We start from the raw sequence: 13,485 nt of genomic DNA, 5'->3' as shown, positions 1-13,485 counted from the left end.
TCTGTGGTAATACTTGTCATGAAACAGGACATCTTACTTCTGTGGTAATAATTGTCATGAAACAGGACATCTCACTTATGTGGTAATAATTGTCACGGAACAGGAGATCTCACTTCTGTGGCAATACTTGTCACGGAACAGGAGATCTCACTTCATTGGTAATACTTGTCATGAAACAGGACATCTTACTTCTGTGGTAATAATTGTCATGAAACAGGAGATCTCACTTCTGTGGTAATAATTGTCATGAAACAGGAGATCTCACTTCTGTGGTAATAATTGTCAAGGACAGAAGATCTCACTTCATTGGTAATAATTGTCATGGACAGAAGATCTCACTTCATTGGTAATAACTGTCATGAAACAGGAGATCTCACTTCTGTGGTAATAATTGTCACGGAACAGGAGATCTCACTTCCGTGGCAATACTTGTCACGGAACAGGAGATCTCACTTCATTGGAAATAATTGTCATGGAACAGGAGATCTCCTATTCATTGGCTTTTCTGTAGAGTCTGATGCTATTAGACTATAACTAGCTGAGCTTACAGCCTGTGACTAGACACTAGACACAGGCTTCAGGCTACTGCCTAATGTCGCAGACTGGTACACAGGTCACAGCCCTCACAAGTAGTGAGTAAAGACATGATAGAAGCAATGTTGGACCATTCGATGAAAACTGACACTGCAGTTTTTCAACTGTAGCTTCAAGAAGATGAAACAACTGAGCAAAGGGAGACTACTCACCGGTAGATTGACTTGACTGTCTCCGCAGACGATGGTGGTGGTATTATGCATCATCTCAACAGTAGTGTAGTCAAAGTCCAAGCCATACTGGATCTGAGGTGCCATCAGGTAGCTCATTAGACGATTCTGAAACAAGGCCACATGACAAGTTCATTCAACCCATCCAGGAATACAAAATACCGTATTCACCATATTAAGCACCCTGTTCTAACAAGAGCTCCCTGACCAACCTCTAAACCTATCCCGAAGTAATCTTTTAAAGGGCCCCCTACTAAGACATAAAATCTTCACAACAGTCCATCATGCAGCTGATGAAGGATTAAGTATATCCTCCAAACGTTGTGTTTCTCACAACAAAGAGGTTGGCATCCATAAATCCTCTTCCTTATAACCATTCTTTACCATTCGTTAAATTGGAGGAAACAGTATCTTCTTGGAACGTGTCATAATTAATTACTTGTTTTGTGCATCACTTCTAAATGCCTTTCGAAATGATCTATTCAAGATTCAAAGACCTTATGGTTTCAGGGGGTGATAGCTAAAATGGCACCTTAGCATTACATCACCAACTGGCAAATATGCACCTCGCCTAAAGCGAAAATGGCTACTCTTGCCTGGCAAAGACGCCACCTAATATTTTTTTTAACTTTAGTACTGAAATAAATCAATTTAAACTCACATGGTCTCTTGCAAGCACCTATAATTGTGAAATGTGAAAACAAGTTTACATTAGAAATTAGCCTCTAGACCAATTTACACATCGACTCTGATTGGGAGGCGTAACTAAACTTATTGTGAAAACATCAAATGGTTTGAAGTTTTAAGTACCCTTACTCATATTAACTCCATGTCAATCTGAAACTGTAAGAGGCCTAACATGGTGCAGTCAGATAACAATGAGTTCAAACAGTTGGAGAACACATTTAAGGGAGGGAAACACCGCCACTATTACAACATAGTATAATAGGGCATGTGAATAAACTACATATATCGTTCTTATTGTTATTAAAAATAGAGGTGCCGTTTTCGCCCGACAAATAGTAGCCATTTTCGCCCAACAAATAGTAGCCGTTTTCGCCCAACAAATAGTAGCCGTTTTCGGCCGACAAATAGTAGCCGTTTTCGCCCGACAAATAGAAGCAGTTTTCGCCCAACAAATAGTAGCCGTTTTCGCCCGAGAAATCAGCACGTTTTGCCGAGGTGGCGTTTAAGCCTGCACCCATTATCAGGTAATGGAAAACACAAACACTGACCTTATCACCTTCGACCGCATCATACTCTTGAGCACACGGGGAAAAACGTATCACCCACATCACTTCTACACTATCAGCATGGCTGCAAGATACTGGAAAGGAAAAGGACAACATCCATTCTGAGGAATTTGACTAAAGCTGACATGAACAGAAGACAAAATCATGAATGATTACTTATGTTTGGACGGAAATTAATGCCAGAAGTTTACACATCAATGAACTTACTCTGACAAAAAAACTGTCTGTTTGTTGTTTAGCGCCGCACTCAGCAATATTCCAGCTATATGACGGCGGTCTGTAAATAATCGAGTCTGGACCAGACAATCCAGTGATTGACATCATGAGCATTGAGCCACACAATCAGGATATGATGACATGCATCAACCAAGTCAGCAAGCCTGACCACCCGATCCCGAAATTTGTCAATCAGGAATTTGGACAATCCAATAACTTGATGAAGTCTCTGTTCAGATCAAAGCTGCAGGCTGTTTATCATTTTAAATTGTGTGTACAAAAATGAGCAAAACAGCCTGAGCGTAAATTTGTTATTACAGAAATATCTGATGTATTAAGAACTGACCAGTACTTACCAGTATCAAGGTCTGACCAGTATTAAGGACTGACCAGTATTAAGGACTGACTAGTATTTGACTGACTAGTATTCAGGACTGACTAGTATTGGACTGACTAGTATTAAGGACTGACTAGTATTAAGGACTGACTAGTATTCAGGACTGACTAGTATTCAGGACTGACCAGTATTAAGGACTGACCAGCTTTAAGGACTGACCAGTATTAAGGACTTACTAGTATTAAGAACTTACTAGTATTAAGGACTGACTAGTATTAAGGACTGACTAGTATTCAAGACTGACCAGTATTAAGGACTGGCCAGTGTTAAGGACTGACTAGTATTAAGGACTGACTAGTATTAAGTACTGACCGGTATTGGACTTACCAGTATTTAGGACTGACTAGTATTAAGGACTGACCAGTATTAAGTACTGACCAGTATCAAGGACTGACCAGCTTTAAGGACTGACCAGCTTTAAGGACTGACCAGTATTAAGGACTTACTAGTATTAAGACTGACTAGTATTAAGGACTGACTAGTATTCAAGACTGACCAGTATTAAGGACTGGCCAGTATTTAGGACTGACTAGTATTAAGGACTGACTAGTATTAAGGACTGACCAGTATCAAGGACTGACCAGCTTTAAGGACTGGCCAGTATTAAGGACAGACCAGTTTTAAGGACTGACCAGTTTTAAGGACTTGCCAGTATTAAGGACTGACCAGAAACTGTATTATGAATGACCAGTATTGGACTAACCAGTATTAAGGACAGACCAGTTTTAAGGACTGACCAGTTTTAAGGACTGACCAGTATTAAGGACTGGCCAGTATTAAGGACTTACCAGTATTGGACTTACCAGTATTAAGGACTTACTAGTATTAAGGACTGACCAGTATTAAGGGCTGACCAGTTAATATTCCGTCTATTCCATAAATAAATGTTCCAGACTCTTCAATGAAAGAAGGAGGTGAACAAATGTAGAACATACAACACGCTTTCCCTGGACATCAAGCTTTGTCTAGAGGACAAAGAGACAGAATTTCAAAAGCTTGATGATCACTTGAGATGAAGAAAAAACAATCAGGCCTGGTTAAAAAACCATAAATACATACATACTTACTTGCAACTGATATCTTTGTTGAAGCAAAAGCACTCTTGGTAAATCCGTGAATGATATTGTCCTAAAAATAAAATCAGAAAAATATATTACTTCCAAAGTAACCAATGAAGAAGTTGTTTTCTATCTTCTGTCTAAGATTTGTTTGTTTGTATCCTGTTTATGATGCACTCAGCAATATTCCAGGTATATGACAGCAGAAAAACATTCAGATTTGTGGTAACTGTTTCAAAACTTCACCTGTATTTACATGAAGTCTCAAAATTGAATTTGGTTGAAATTCATCAAGGTATGTTAAAGATCTCTTCTGGAAACTTATCTTATAACCACTTTAAGCTGGTAATGTCACCTTTCGATCACCATGCTTACTCTATATCTATTCATTAGCCTCATTCCACAAAGCGATCTTAGCAATAAGCTTAAAAAGAGTGCCCTGTGATCCTGAGTTTTCAGGGGGATCAAGTCAGACGTGCAATTGTTAAACTGCACTCAGAAAATAAGTACCTGTTGCATACATTTGGTTACAAATACAAAAAGATAACTGGAGAAAATAGGGCTGTGAAGAAGGATATGAGCCCGTCTTATTAGATGAGACATGGGTAAATGCGTCACACATAGCCAGCAGTCAGTGGGTACCCAGTGGTGACTGTAAGGAGTCTGGTAGAAAGTTACCAATGGGAAAGGGTGAAAGACTCATAGTTCTCCATGCTGGTTCTGCTAGTCAGGGTTTTCTCCCAGACTGTGACCTCGTCTTTAGAGCCAAGGCCAAAGACAACAGGGACTACCACACAGAAATGAACGGCAATGTATTTCTGGAGTGGGTGAAAGATAAATTAGTCCCTGCTTTGCCTACCAAGTCTCTCATTGTCATGGACAATGCACCGTATCATAGTGTGCAGGATCCAGAAAGCAAGACTCCAACCTCTAATAACTGTAAAGGAGACATGGTTACTTGGCTGCAACGGAGGAACATTACCTTTCCTTCTCGAGCGACGAAACCACAGCTCTATGAAATCATCAAAACTATGAAACCTGACCCCGTGTATTAAGTTGACAGTTACATCAAGGGTCAGGGTCACGCTGTCTTACGACTGCTACCTTATCACTGCGACCTGAATCCAATCGAGTTGGTATGGGGCATCGTCAAGGGGAACGTTGGACGATAGAACACAACGTTCAAATTACGAGACGTTGAACAACTCGTAAAGAAATCCCTTGGTCGGGTAACAGTAGAAACATGGAGGCGTTGTGTGGCCACAGTCGTTGACGAGATAGAGCCACGTTATTGGTCACGAGATGGACTACGGCCAGCAACAGTCCCACCTATAATAGTGGCAGTCGGTTCAGGCACCAGCAGTTCCGATGACATGATCTATGGCATGAGCAAGTCAGATTGCGACTGAAATTATCATGAGACAGCCCCTCTAACGCTCTGTCATTTCCCCTACCACAGAACGTGCAGTGCATGCGTGCTTGCGCTGTGCCTTCCACGGTTTGTCCCCCCTACGTGTCATGTACACATTTCTATACAAAATTACGTGATAGTTTCTTAAAGAACTTCATCCGTCATGGGTCTTAAAATAAACAAAATTCAGATTTTGTTGGGTACAGTGTATTCGTGGTCAAGTACCGTATTGATGTTTCATACACTTTTCTGGATTTTGCAATTCATCGTTCTCATTTGGAGTCAAACGGACTGTAGTAAATGTGCAATTCTGTATGTAATGAGTCAACAGTTGAATGTTCTTTAAGAAGCATACATTGTTTACCCACTGAATGGTTTTCAAATTCTGGCCCGGAAATGAACCCATTCCCAAATGGAGTCTAGGTCCAACCTCTTTCCGTAAAAATTGTAAAAAATAAAAATTAGGTAAATCCCAAAATATTTAAAGGCACCACTTCAGTATGTGCCTGATAGATTTGCCAAGTTTCGATCAAATACACTGAATGGTTTTCGAATTCTGCCCCCGAAAAGGAAATGATTACGGACGGTATGACGGACGGACGGACGGACGGATGGACAGACAGACTGGCTGATCGCTATATCCCCCCGCATTATATGCCAGATGGATAAAAACTAAATTAACTAAACCAGCATTAACACTCATTTGTTAGCATGTTTAGTGATTTACACTGTCAAACCTACTAACATAATGAAGCGATCATCTGATCAACATGTGACAGTCAGTATCTCCCCTGCTGGCAACAGCTGGTTCACCGCTCACACAATCAAGTGCTGGTTTCTGCTGGCAGTTATTGACAAGCCTGACTCACACACTTGTGTCACTGTCAGCGGAAAATACCAGCTGAACATGGACCCAGCTTCGACTGGCTAATGTCAACCAATCGTCAGCTGCATGCCTGTGTGAACATGTGTGTCCATTGTTGGCATGGCTGACTACATGCTGACTACATGCTGACTACATGGTGAACACATGGTGAAAACATGGTGACTACATGGTGAACACATGGTGAATGCATGGTGAACACATGAACACATGGTGACTACATGGTGAACACATGGTGAACACATAGTGACTACATGTGAATGCATGGTGAACGCATTGTGAACGCATGGTGAACACATGGTGACTACATGGTGGCTACATGGTGAACACATGGTGACTACATGTGAATGCATGGTGAACGCATGGTGACCACATGGTGACCACATGGTGAACACATGGTGAACACATGGTGACTACATGGTGAATGCATGGTGACTACATGGTGAACACATGGTGAACACATAGTGACTACATGTGAACGCATGGTGAACGCATGGTGAACGCATGGTGAACACATGGTGACTACATGGTGACTACATGGTGAACACATGGTGACTACATGTGAATGCATGGTGAACGCATGGTGACCACATGGTGACCACATGGTGACTACATGGTGAACACATGGTGAATGCATGGTGAACGCATGGTGACTGCATGGTGAACGCATGGTGAACGCATGGTGAACACATGGTGAACGCATGGTGAACACATGGTAACTACATGGTGACTACATGGTGAACACAAGGTGACTACATGGTGACTACATGCTGAACACATGGTGAATATATGGTGAACACATGGTGAATATATGGTGAACACATAGAGAATACTCCACTCATTCTCGTTAGATACCATAGAAAGTTCACGAGTTTCGTAAAAATGGTATCTAACGAGAATGTGGGCATTGTTGACATTCCTAGGCATACACATTAACAGCATGCGCCTGCAGTTGTGTTTGCAAACAAAACTGCACTGACGCTCAAGATCCTATTGGAAGAAATTCTTCAACTTATGGTAATTCAAGCACCATGTTGTTAGTACGAAGGACACCTATAAGAAAATTTGAAGTCACATTAGCGCCGCGCTTTGAATATCGGACCAACAGTCGGTCACTCGCACTGCCAGTGTCCCGTCTCTTCAATCAAAATGGTTCTGTTTCCTTGATCTATCAGCTGAATTCATATAATGTCCGTACCATTTTGGAAGAGGGAAATCAGAGTGTTCACCAAAGACATTCATGTTAACTCTACCACCCTATACTGAAGACGTGAAAATCAACAAACTCAAGTCTGCTTGCATGTCAGTGACAGCTTCGAACGAACGAAGGGCAAGGTCACCACCGGAATAAGAAAAGACAACTGTGATCTACTCACAGCTTTTTCCGCAAGAGATAGGGAATGTTATTGTTCACATTTGGGGATGTTTGGGGCCACAAAATCAGAAGTCAGGCACACTTCCACGGAGTGTTCGAATGATTTGTATCAGAACTGTTCACTGTTAATGATCTGGTCGTGCAGTCGTGTACGTTCATTCATGAACAACATCTCCCGAAGCAGTGCCACAAAATACACTTCAAAGGGGACACTGATGGCACAACCGGATCAGCCCAAGTAAGTCTAGATATCTGTCCAGATAGTTTAAACAGACTTCATTTCACAACGCTTATCCTTTTACGTAAAACCAAATTGAAAGTTGCGAAAGTGGTCGGGTGCGTCACGCTCATGGGGACCCTCGCTCTATTGATCGGTAGTCGTACATTGTAAATGGATATAGCTCGATTATATAATGTCTGTAGAAGCTCTATGCATAACTTATATATAATGCAAACCAAATTTGATGCGAGTGACTATTTTGCTTGGTTTAATAAAGTGTTTGTAAATATCTCTCGTTCTTATTAATTTCTTCAGGTCTGCCTTGTAGTTGGAAAATGAATGACATCTCAGGATTTTTTATGAATGAAAAAAGTAGTCCTGGTGTGACAGAGGTTATCCAATCAAAACGAATAAAACAAGGTCAACCTTGTACGACACACGTGTGAGTACTGATTTCGTATCTTACCACCTGTATCTTCACCACATGGGTAATAAATGGTAAATACGACCCGTGAAGATCCGCTAACTTGGCCGATGCATGTGATCGTATCCCAATTGCGTAGATTGATGCTCATCATATCAATCACTGGATTGTAATGTCCAGACTCGATTATTTACAGACTGCCGTCATATAGCTGGAATAATGCAGAGGGCGGCGAAAAACAACAAACCAACCAAATCATGTGACCCAGGGACCCCCTAAATCATTACCTCTAACGTAGAGTTTTGACAAGGAAACTTGACTTTCATGCTTAATCATGTTAATACCAAACACTGTAACCATGGTAACAAAAAGTTTGCAGGGTTTGAAATTAATACCATTGGAGCAAACTTCAAGGACCACAGGACGCCTAATTCTATCACTGATTTGTACTTTTACTATAAGGTCAGATAAAAAAATATCCAACGAAGACACAATGAGTAGATCAGAGTAGTTCACTGCTTAATTCAGCTTGGGCTCAGCAGTCGTATTTACTGCATTCGACGTAATAAGCGCCCAGGGTGCTCTCAAAATTAGAAATAAGGGGCTCTTATCATGCTTATTAGAATATTATTTTGGTGAAAAAACACAGAGTTGAAAAATAAATTTCGTGGTTTATGCTGACAGTCTGAAATGTTTATACACGACAGATATATTTTTCCAAACGTAATTGCCCATAATTAAGGGTGCATATAACACACGAGTGTGTATTATACGCGAATTCTTGTGTACATTGAACAATCAGAAGGGGTGCTAATTGGGATTGTTCACTAGCCAATATATTAGCAAATATTGCCATGGGCGCTAATTAGAGTGATAGCTTATAACGTCGAATACGGTATTTGGAGACGCATTAATTTCAAGATTTACAGTATTTCATTCTACTTCAAGAAAGCAAGACCTGACTGTGGTTTCTAAAGAGGTATCAATGACTATCATCACATGGCCACTGCAATCATTCATCAGCTGTCACAAGGGTAATAAAACTGAGTGAGTGAAATCGTGGGTCAGTGAATGTTGTTTTATGCCACAGTCATAGATATTCAATCTATGGAGTCTACACCACCACTTCACAGTGAGTGAGTGAGTGAGTGAGTATGGTTTTACGCCGCTTTTAGCAATATTCCAGCAATATCACGGTGGGGGACACCAGAAATGGGCTTCACACATTGTACCCATGACGGGAATCGAACCCGGGTCTTCGGCGTGACGAGCGAACGCTTTAACCACTAGGCTACCCGACCGCCCCTTCACCACTTAACATCAGAGGTAGCTAGAGTCTGACAGGAATGTACCACTAGTCTGCATGGTCTATACTTGATGACTTATAGACTGCTGTGAACTAACAGGAATATTGTCAGTATTAAAACAGAATTCACTCAATCAATAAAAGGTTTGTTGAACACCACATTAAGCACTATTTCAGCTGTATGACAGCAGCTAGTCTGGCATACAGACCCTGAAACAAATATATCTATTACAGCCCATGCAAGTCTATAATGTTTGGCAAGTCTGAAAATGATGAAAGTCTTTGGCTCCTCTTTATTATATTTTATAACTATAACATGCATAATTTAACAACTGTTTTTTTTCTGTAAAATGTGTTCATTTCAGAGACTAAATGTTAGTCTAGAAAGCAGCTAGTCTGTCGTACAGACCCTATAACAAATATGCCCAATACAGCCCATGCAAGTCTATAATGTTTGGCAAGTCTAGATTACTGCAGTATCTGAAAATGAAGAAAGTCTCTCAGCTCCTTTTTATCATATCTTATAACTACAATTTAAAAACTGTTTTTTTTCCTGTAAAATGTGTTCATTTCAGAGACTAGATGTTAGTCTAGACAGCAGCCAGTAAACATGGTTAACTTTGCACGATGCGATACCCGATACACTTAATTTGGCATTGATTCACATTCAACCCCACACTGATTGTCCATGTTGATCTCACATAGAAAAAAACATGATAAAGAAGCAAGTACACACTATTTTTTTTTATTCCTTATAAATTTGTTGGTTGTCTTTTGGATATGAAATCAGCATGATAACAAGACTGACCAGCTTTTCATTGCTGCCTGTCATTATACAGCATGTAAATATGTTTCTTATTTGTCACTCATACAGAATAGTTGACTTGACTCAGTGTCATGTCGATGGGTATAAGTCTGTTGTCAGTTGTCTTTCTTTGTCTTTATAAGTGAATCTGTGGACTCTCTTATAAAGACTAATGACTGGGTTTTCCGCTTAAAATGTTGTATATGCAGTATTGAGATACGTACGGTATCGTTTCTGTATCACGATATGTACATGATGTACCTAGTTAATGATAAAGAAGAGATGACTAATAAATATTTCATTAAACATAACATAAAATCATAAAAGTGTTCAAGTCTGTCATCTATTCAATGTAAGAAAAATTTCCTAATTTACAGGATCATGCACAAACAAATGTACATGCATTCATAATGACTAGAGTGGATCCTCAAGTGGGTACCAGAAATGGCAGAAAGTTTACACACGACACAACACCAAACATGCCAAAAGATGCAATTTGGAAAACTTTGCTCAATGACATCAGCCTAGCCACAAAGATGCAGGGGTTACTGAGCATGCTGAGAGTATAAAGGATGATAAGCTCCACTCAGTGATACGCATCTACAATTTAGTGGTAAAAAAACCCAATAATATAACAACGATAATATGCACACACAGCAATCGCTATCAATCAAGATTAACTGGCTATGAAGATGATGAAGAAGTCTCCAGTAAATTTGTCATTAAAATCAAAGTAAGGTATACAGTAAACTAAACTTCCGAATATATCAGAAATGACACTGAAATAAATATGATGAAGTGTCAGTGGCCAGTTGGTTGTTTGGTTTGTTGTTTAACATGTTTAATGCCGCACTCAGCAATATTCCCGCTATATGACGGAGGTCTGTAAATAATCGAGTCTGGACCAGTCAATCCAGTGAATGATATCATGAGCATCAACGGTGGCCAGTACAGACAGATTACAAATGAGCAACAGACCATAGAACTTGTCTCCCTCCTTCTTTTTGTTATCATGTTCATTAGTTGTTTATTTATAAGATGTGAATCTAAATTGTATACTTGACTTAATAGAAACAAGCGAATGCCTGTAGGTCTACTCCACGTGTTAGTAGACTATCATTGACCATAAGGCCCTGACTCTCGACATACTGAAAAACACATGACTGTGATTGTTTATGCTTTCTTAATCACAGACCTCGTCTTGTAACGTGGATCATGATATTATCCAGAACAATAGTCTGATAATAATGAATTGGTTGTGATTGATACGGCGATTAACGATGTATCAATGACACATGATCATCAGGAAGTAACCGGTCAATGAACATGATGAAAGTCACTGGTGAAATGAAAGTGCAGAAATTAAGGTCGTGTTGACATAAACATCCCACACAAACAAGACAATGCGAGTAATTTACTGGTAATCTATAAGAAATTCGAATTTTATATTAACCTGATCATATTTAACCGTCCAAATTCCAAGCTCTGGTAGTCCGAACACAGTTGTAAATAGTGCCAACAAATAACATAGGTGAAGATAAGTCGCCATCTTGCTTGGACAACCTGTATTTTTCATTACCGCAGTGAATACTATGACGTCGAAAATCGTCTCTCAGTCATAATTATTATTTTTTGTGTAACTTAAAATCAAAGCTATGGTAGCTAAAACCGTAAAAAAATTCAAACCATCAACGGATTCTGTAAACATTTTAATTAATCCGATAGATAATGCAGAGCTATTTTTTCCAGGGACCGTCTCACAAAGTTAAATACTGTTAGTGGCATGTCGAAAACGTGTCCGTCATAGGCTACAGACCCTGAAACAAATACACCCATACAGCCAATGGAAGTTTATAATAGTTGGCAAGTCCAGATTACTTCAGTTTCAAGAACGAAGAAAGTCAACTGGCTTTTTCTTATATTTTATCAAGATAATTTAACAATTTTTATTTTTTTCCTCAGTAAAATACGTTCATTACATTAGATTTTAATCTAGTTGAAAGCCGCTCCCCCATATTTCGTGAATATAAAACCGATATGTTGTCGCAAACATTGTGGTTCATATTCACGATGGACATTTCATGGAATTTACTTGAATGGACAGTATGTAGATCTTGGAACATGCCACATGTTGTCTTTGAGGGGTTTCGTTTATTTCAGTGGGCAAGGGAACCCATATTAATCTGTTTATGCATTATTACTACACTGTCTTGTTATTTCAGTGTTTTGTATTATATGTAAGCAGTTGCAATGTAACCTATATCCTAGTTTTAGTGAAATAGAGTTGCATGTTTCGTATATATATGGATGTGTTTGTAGTATTACAAACTAAAAAGTCATCAACCTCATTAAAATCAGATCTTATATTTCTCGCTACCGCTAAACAAAGATCTGAGCACATCCATCCCATTAAGGGTCACGTCAGACCGACCTTGCGCGAACTTTGACCGACCAATGGAATGACTGTCAAGAAGTCGACATTAGCCAATCAGAAGGCAGATGTCTCGTGCTTTACGGCACTAATTTCAAATTGGCGACTACGCTTCGAAACATCTTTTGACAAATTCTCGATAAAAAATTTGAAACTTGAACAAAAGAACATTCTGGAATGGCTAATAGATGGTCTAGATTGTATGGATTCAGTCGTTAAGACCGTAACTATCGTTCGGAATACCCCGTGTTAAAGTTTTCGAGGTTGCATGATTAGAAATCACATTCCGACTGTGACTTTCATGATCTGGTAAGCGACGCTCTGATTGGTCGGATGAAAGGTCGGCCTGACGTGACCCGTAATGGGATGTCCCCAGATCTTTGTTTAGGGGTAGCGAGAACTAAGATCTTATTTTAATAAGATTGAAAAGTCATGTACAGTAATATGTCGAAGATATGGCTAACTAACTTGGTTATGCACTTGTTAGAGATTTTCTCCAAACGGTGTCCTAGACAACAGTATGAGGATAGCAAAATGACAACTTTCATAATAACATTCACTTTCATAACAATAAACATTTCATCAAAGAAAAAAACAATAGAAGATAAAATGTATTTCATCAATGTCCCTTCCTTTGAAATTTGGAAAGTCTAGTGTAGCCGCGTCCTTTGATGATGTTGGCGAGCAGAAGGAACTAACACGAAACAAACAGCTTCTAACAACAAAGTTATAAGTTATAACAATCCAATGTATCGCCACCGTGTGTCTGTACAAGCACGACATGGCCTAAAACTCGACAAACATTCGTTGTGCAGAGTTGCGTACCTTAGCTGTGTCAGGATCCATTGGTTTGTCGATCAAGCTGATCTCAAGAGACGTGGGTTTTTTTATACTGACAATGGTCCTGCTCTTGTCAAGTTAGGGGTGATGCCATGTCGACCG

The 13,485-nt window shown here is 39.7% G+C and overlaps 1 protein-coding gene across 1 annotated transcript in view; it reads right to left on the bottom strand.

Moving 5' to 3' along the window:
* Nucleotides 1-11,690, bottom strand: part of LOC124151477 (transmembrane protein 87A-like) — a 52,255-nt gene extending 40,565 nt beyond the window's left edge. The window contains exons 1-4 of the mRNA XM_048403308.1: nucleotides 11,566-11,690; nucleotides 3,698-3,758; nucleotides 2,000-2,091; nucleotides 747-872 (exon numbers count right to left, since the gene is read on the bottom strand). Of these exons, the coding sequence (XP_048259265.1) occupies nucleotides 747-872; nucleotides 2,000-2,091; nucleotides 3,698-3,758; nucleotides 11,566-11,688 (402 nt within the window). The 5' untranslated portion in view covers nucleotides 11,689-11,690. The remainder of the gene's footprint in view (nucleotides 1-746; nucleotides 873-1,999; nucleotides 2,092-3,697; nucleotides 3,759-11,565) is intronic.
* Between the last annotated feature and the right edge of the window lie 1,795 nt (nucleotides 11,691-13,485).

This window comes from Haliotis rufescens, unplaced genomic scaffold, assembly GCF_023055435.1.
Source record: "Haliotis rufescens isolate VD_foot unplaced genomic scaffold, xgHalRufe1.0.p SCAF_3, whole genome shotgun sequence".
Taxonomy (NCBI): domain Eukaryota; kingdom Metazoa; phylum Mollusca; class Gastropoda; order Lepetellida; family Haliotidae; genus Haliotis; species Haliotis rufescens.
This window is presented reverse-complemented; position numbering and strand designations above follow the sequence as displayed.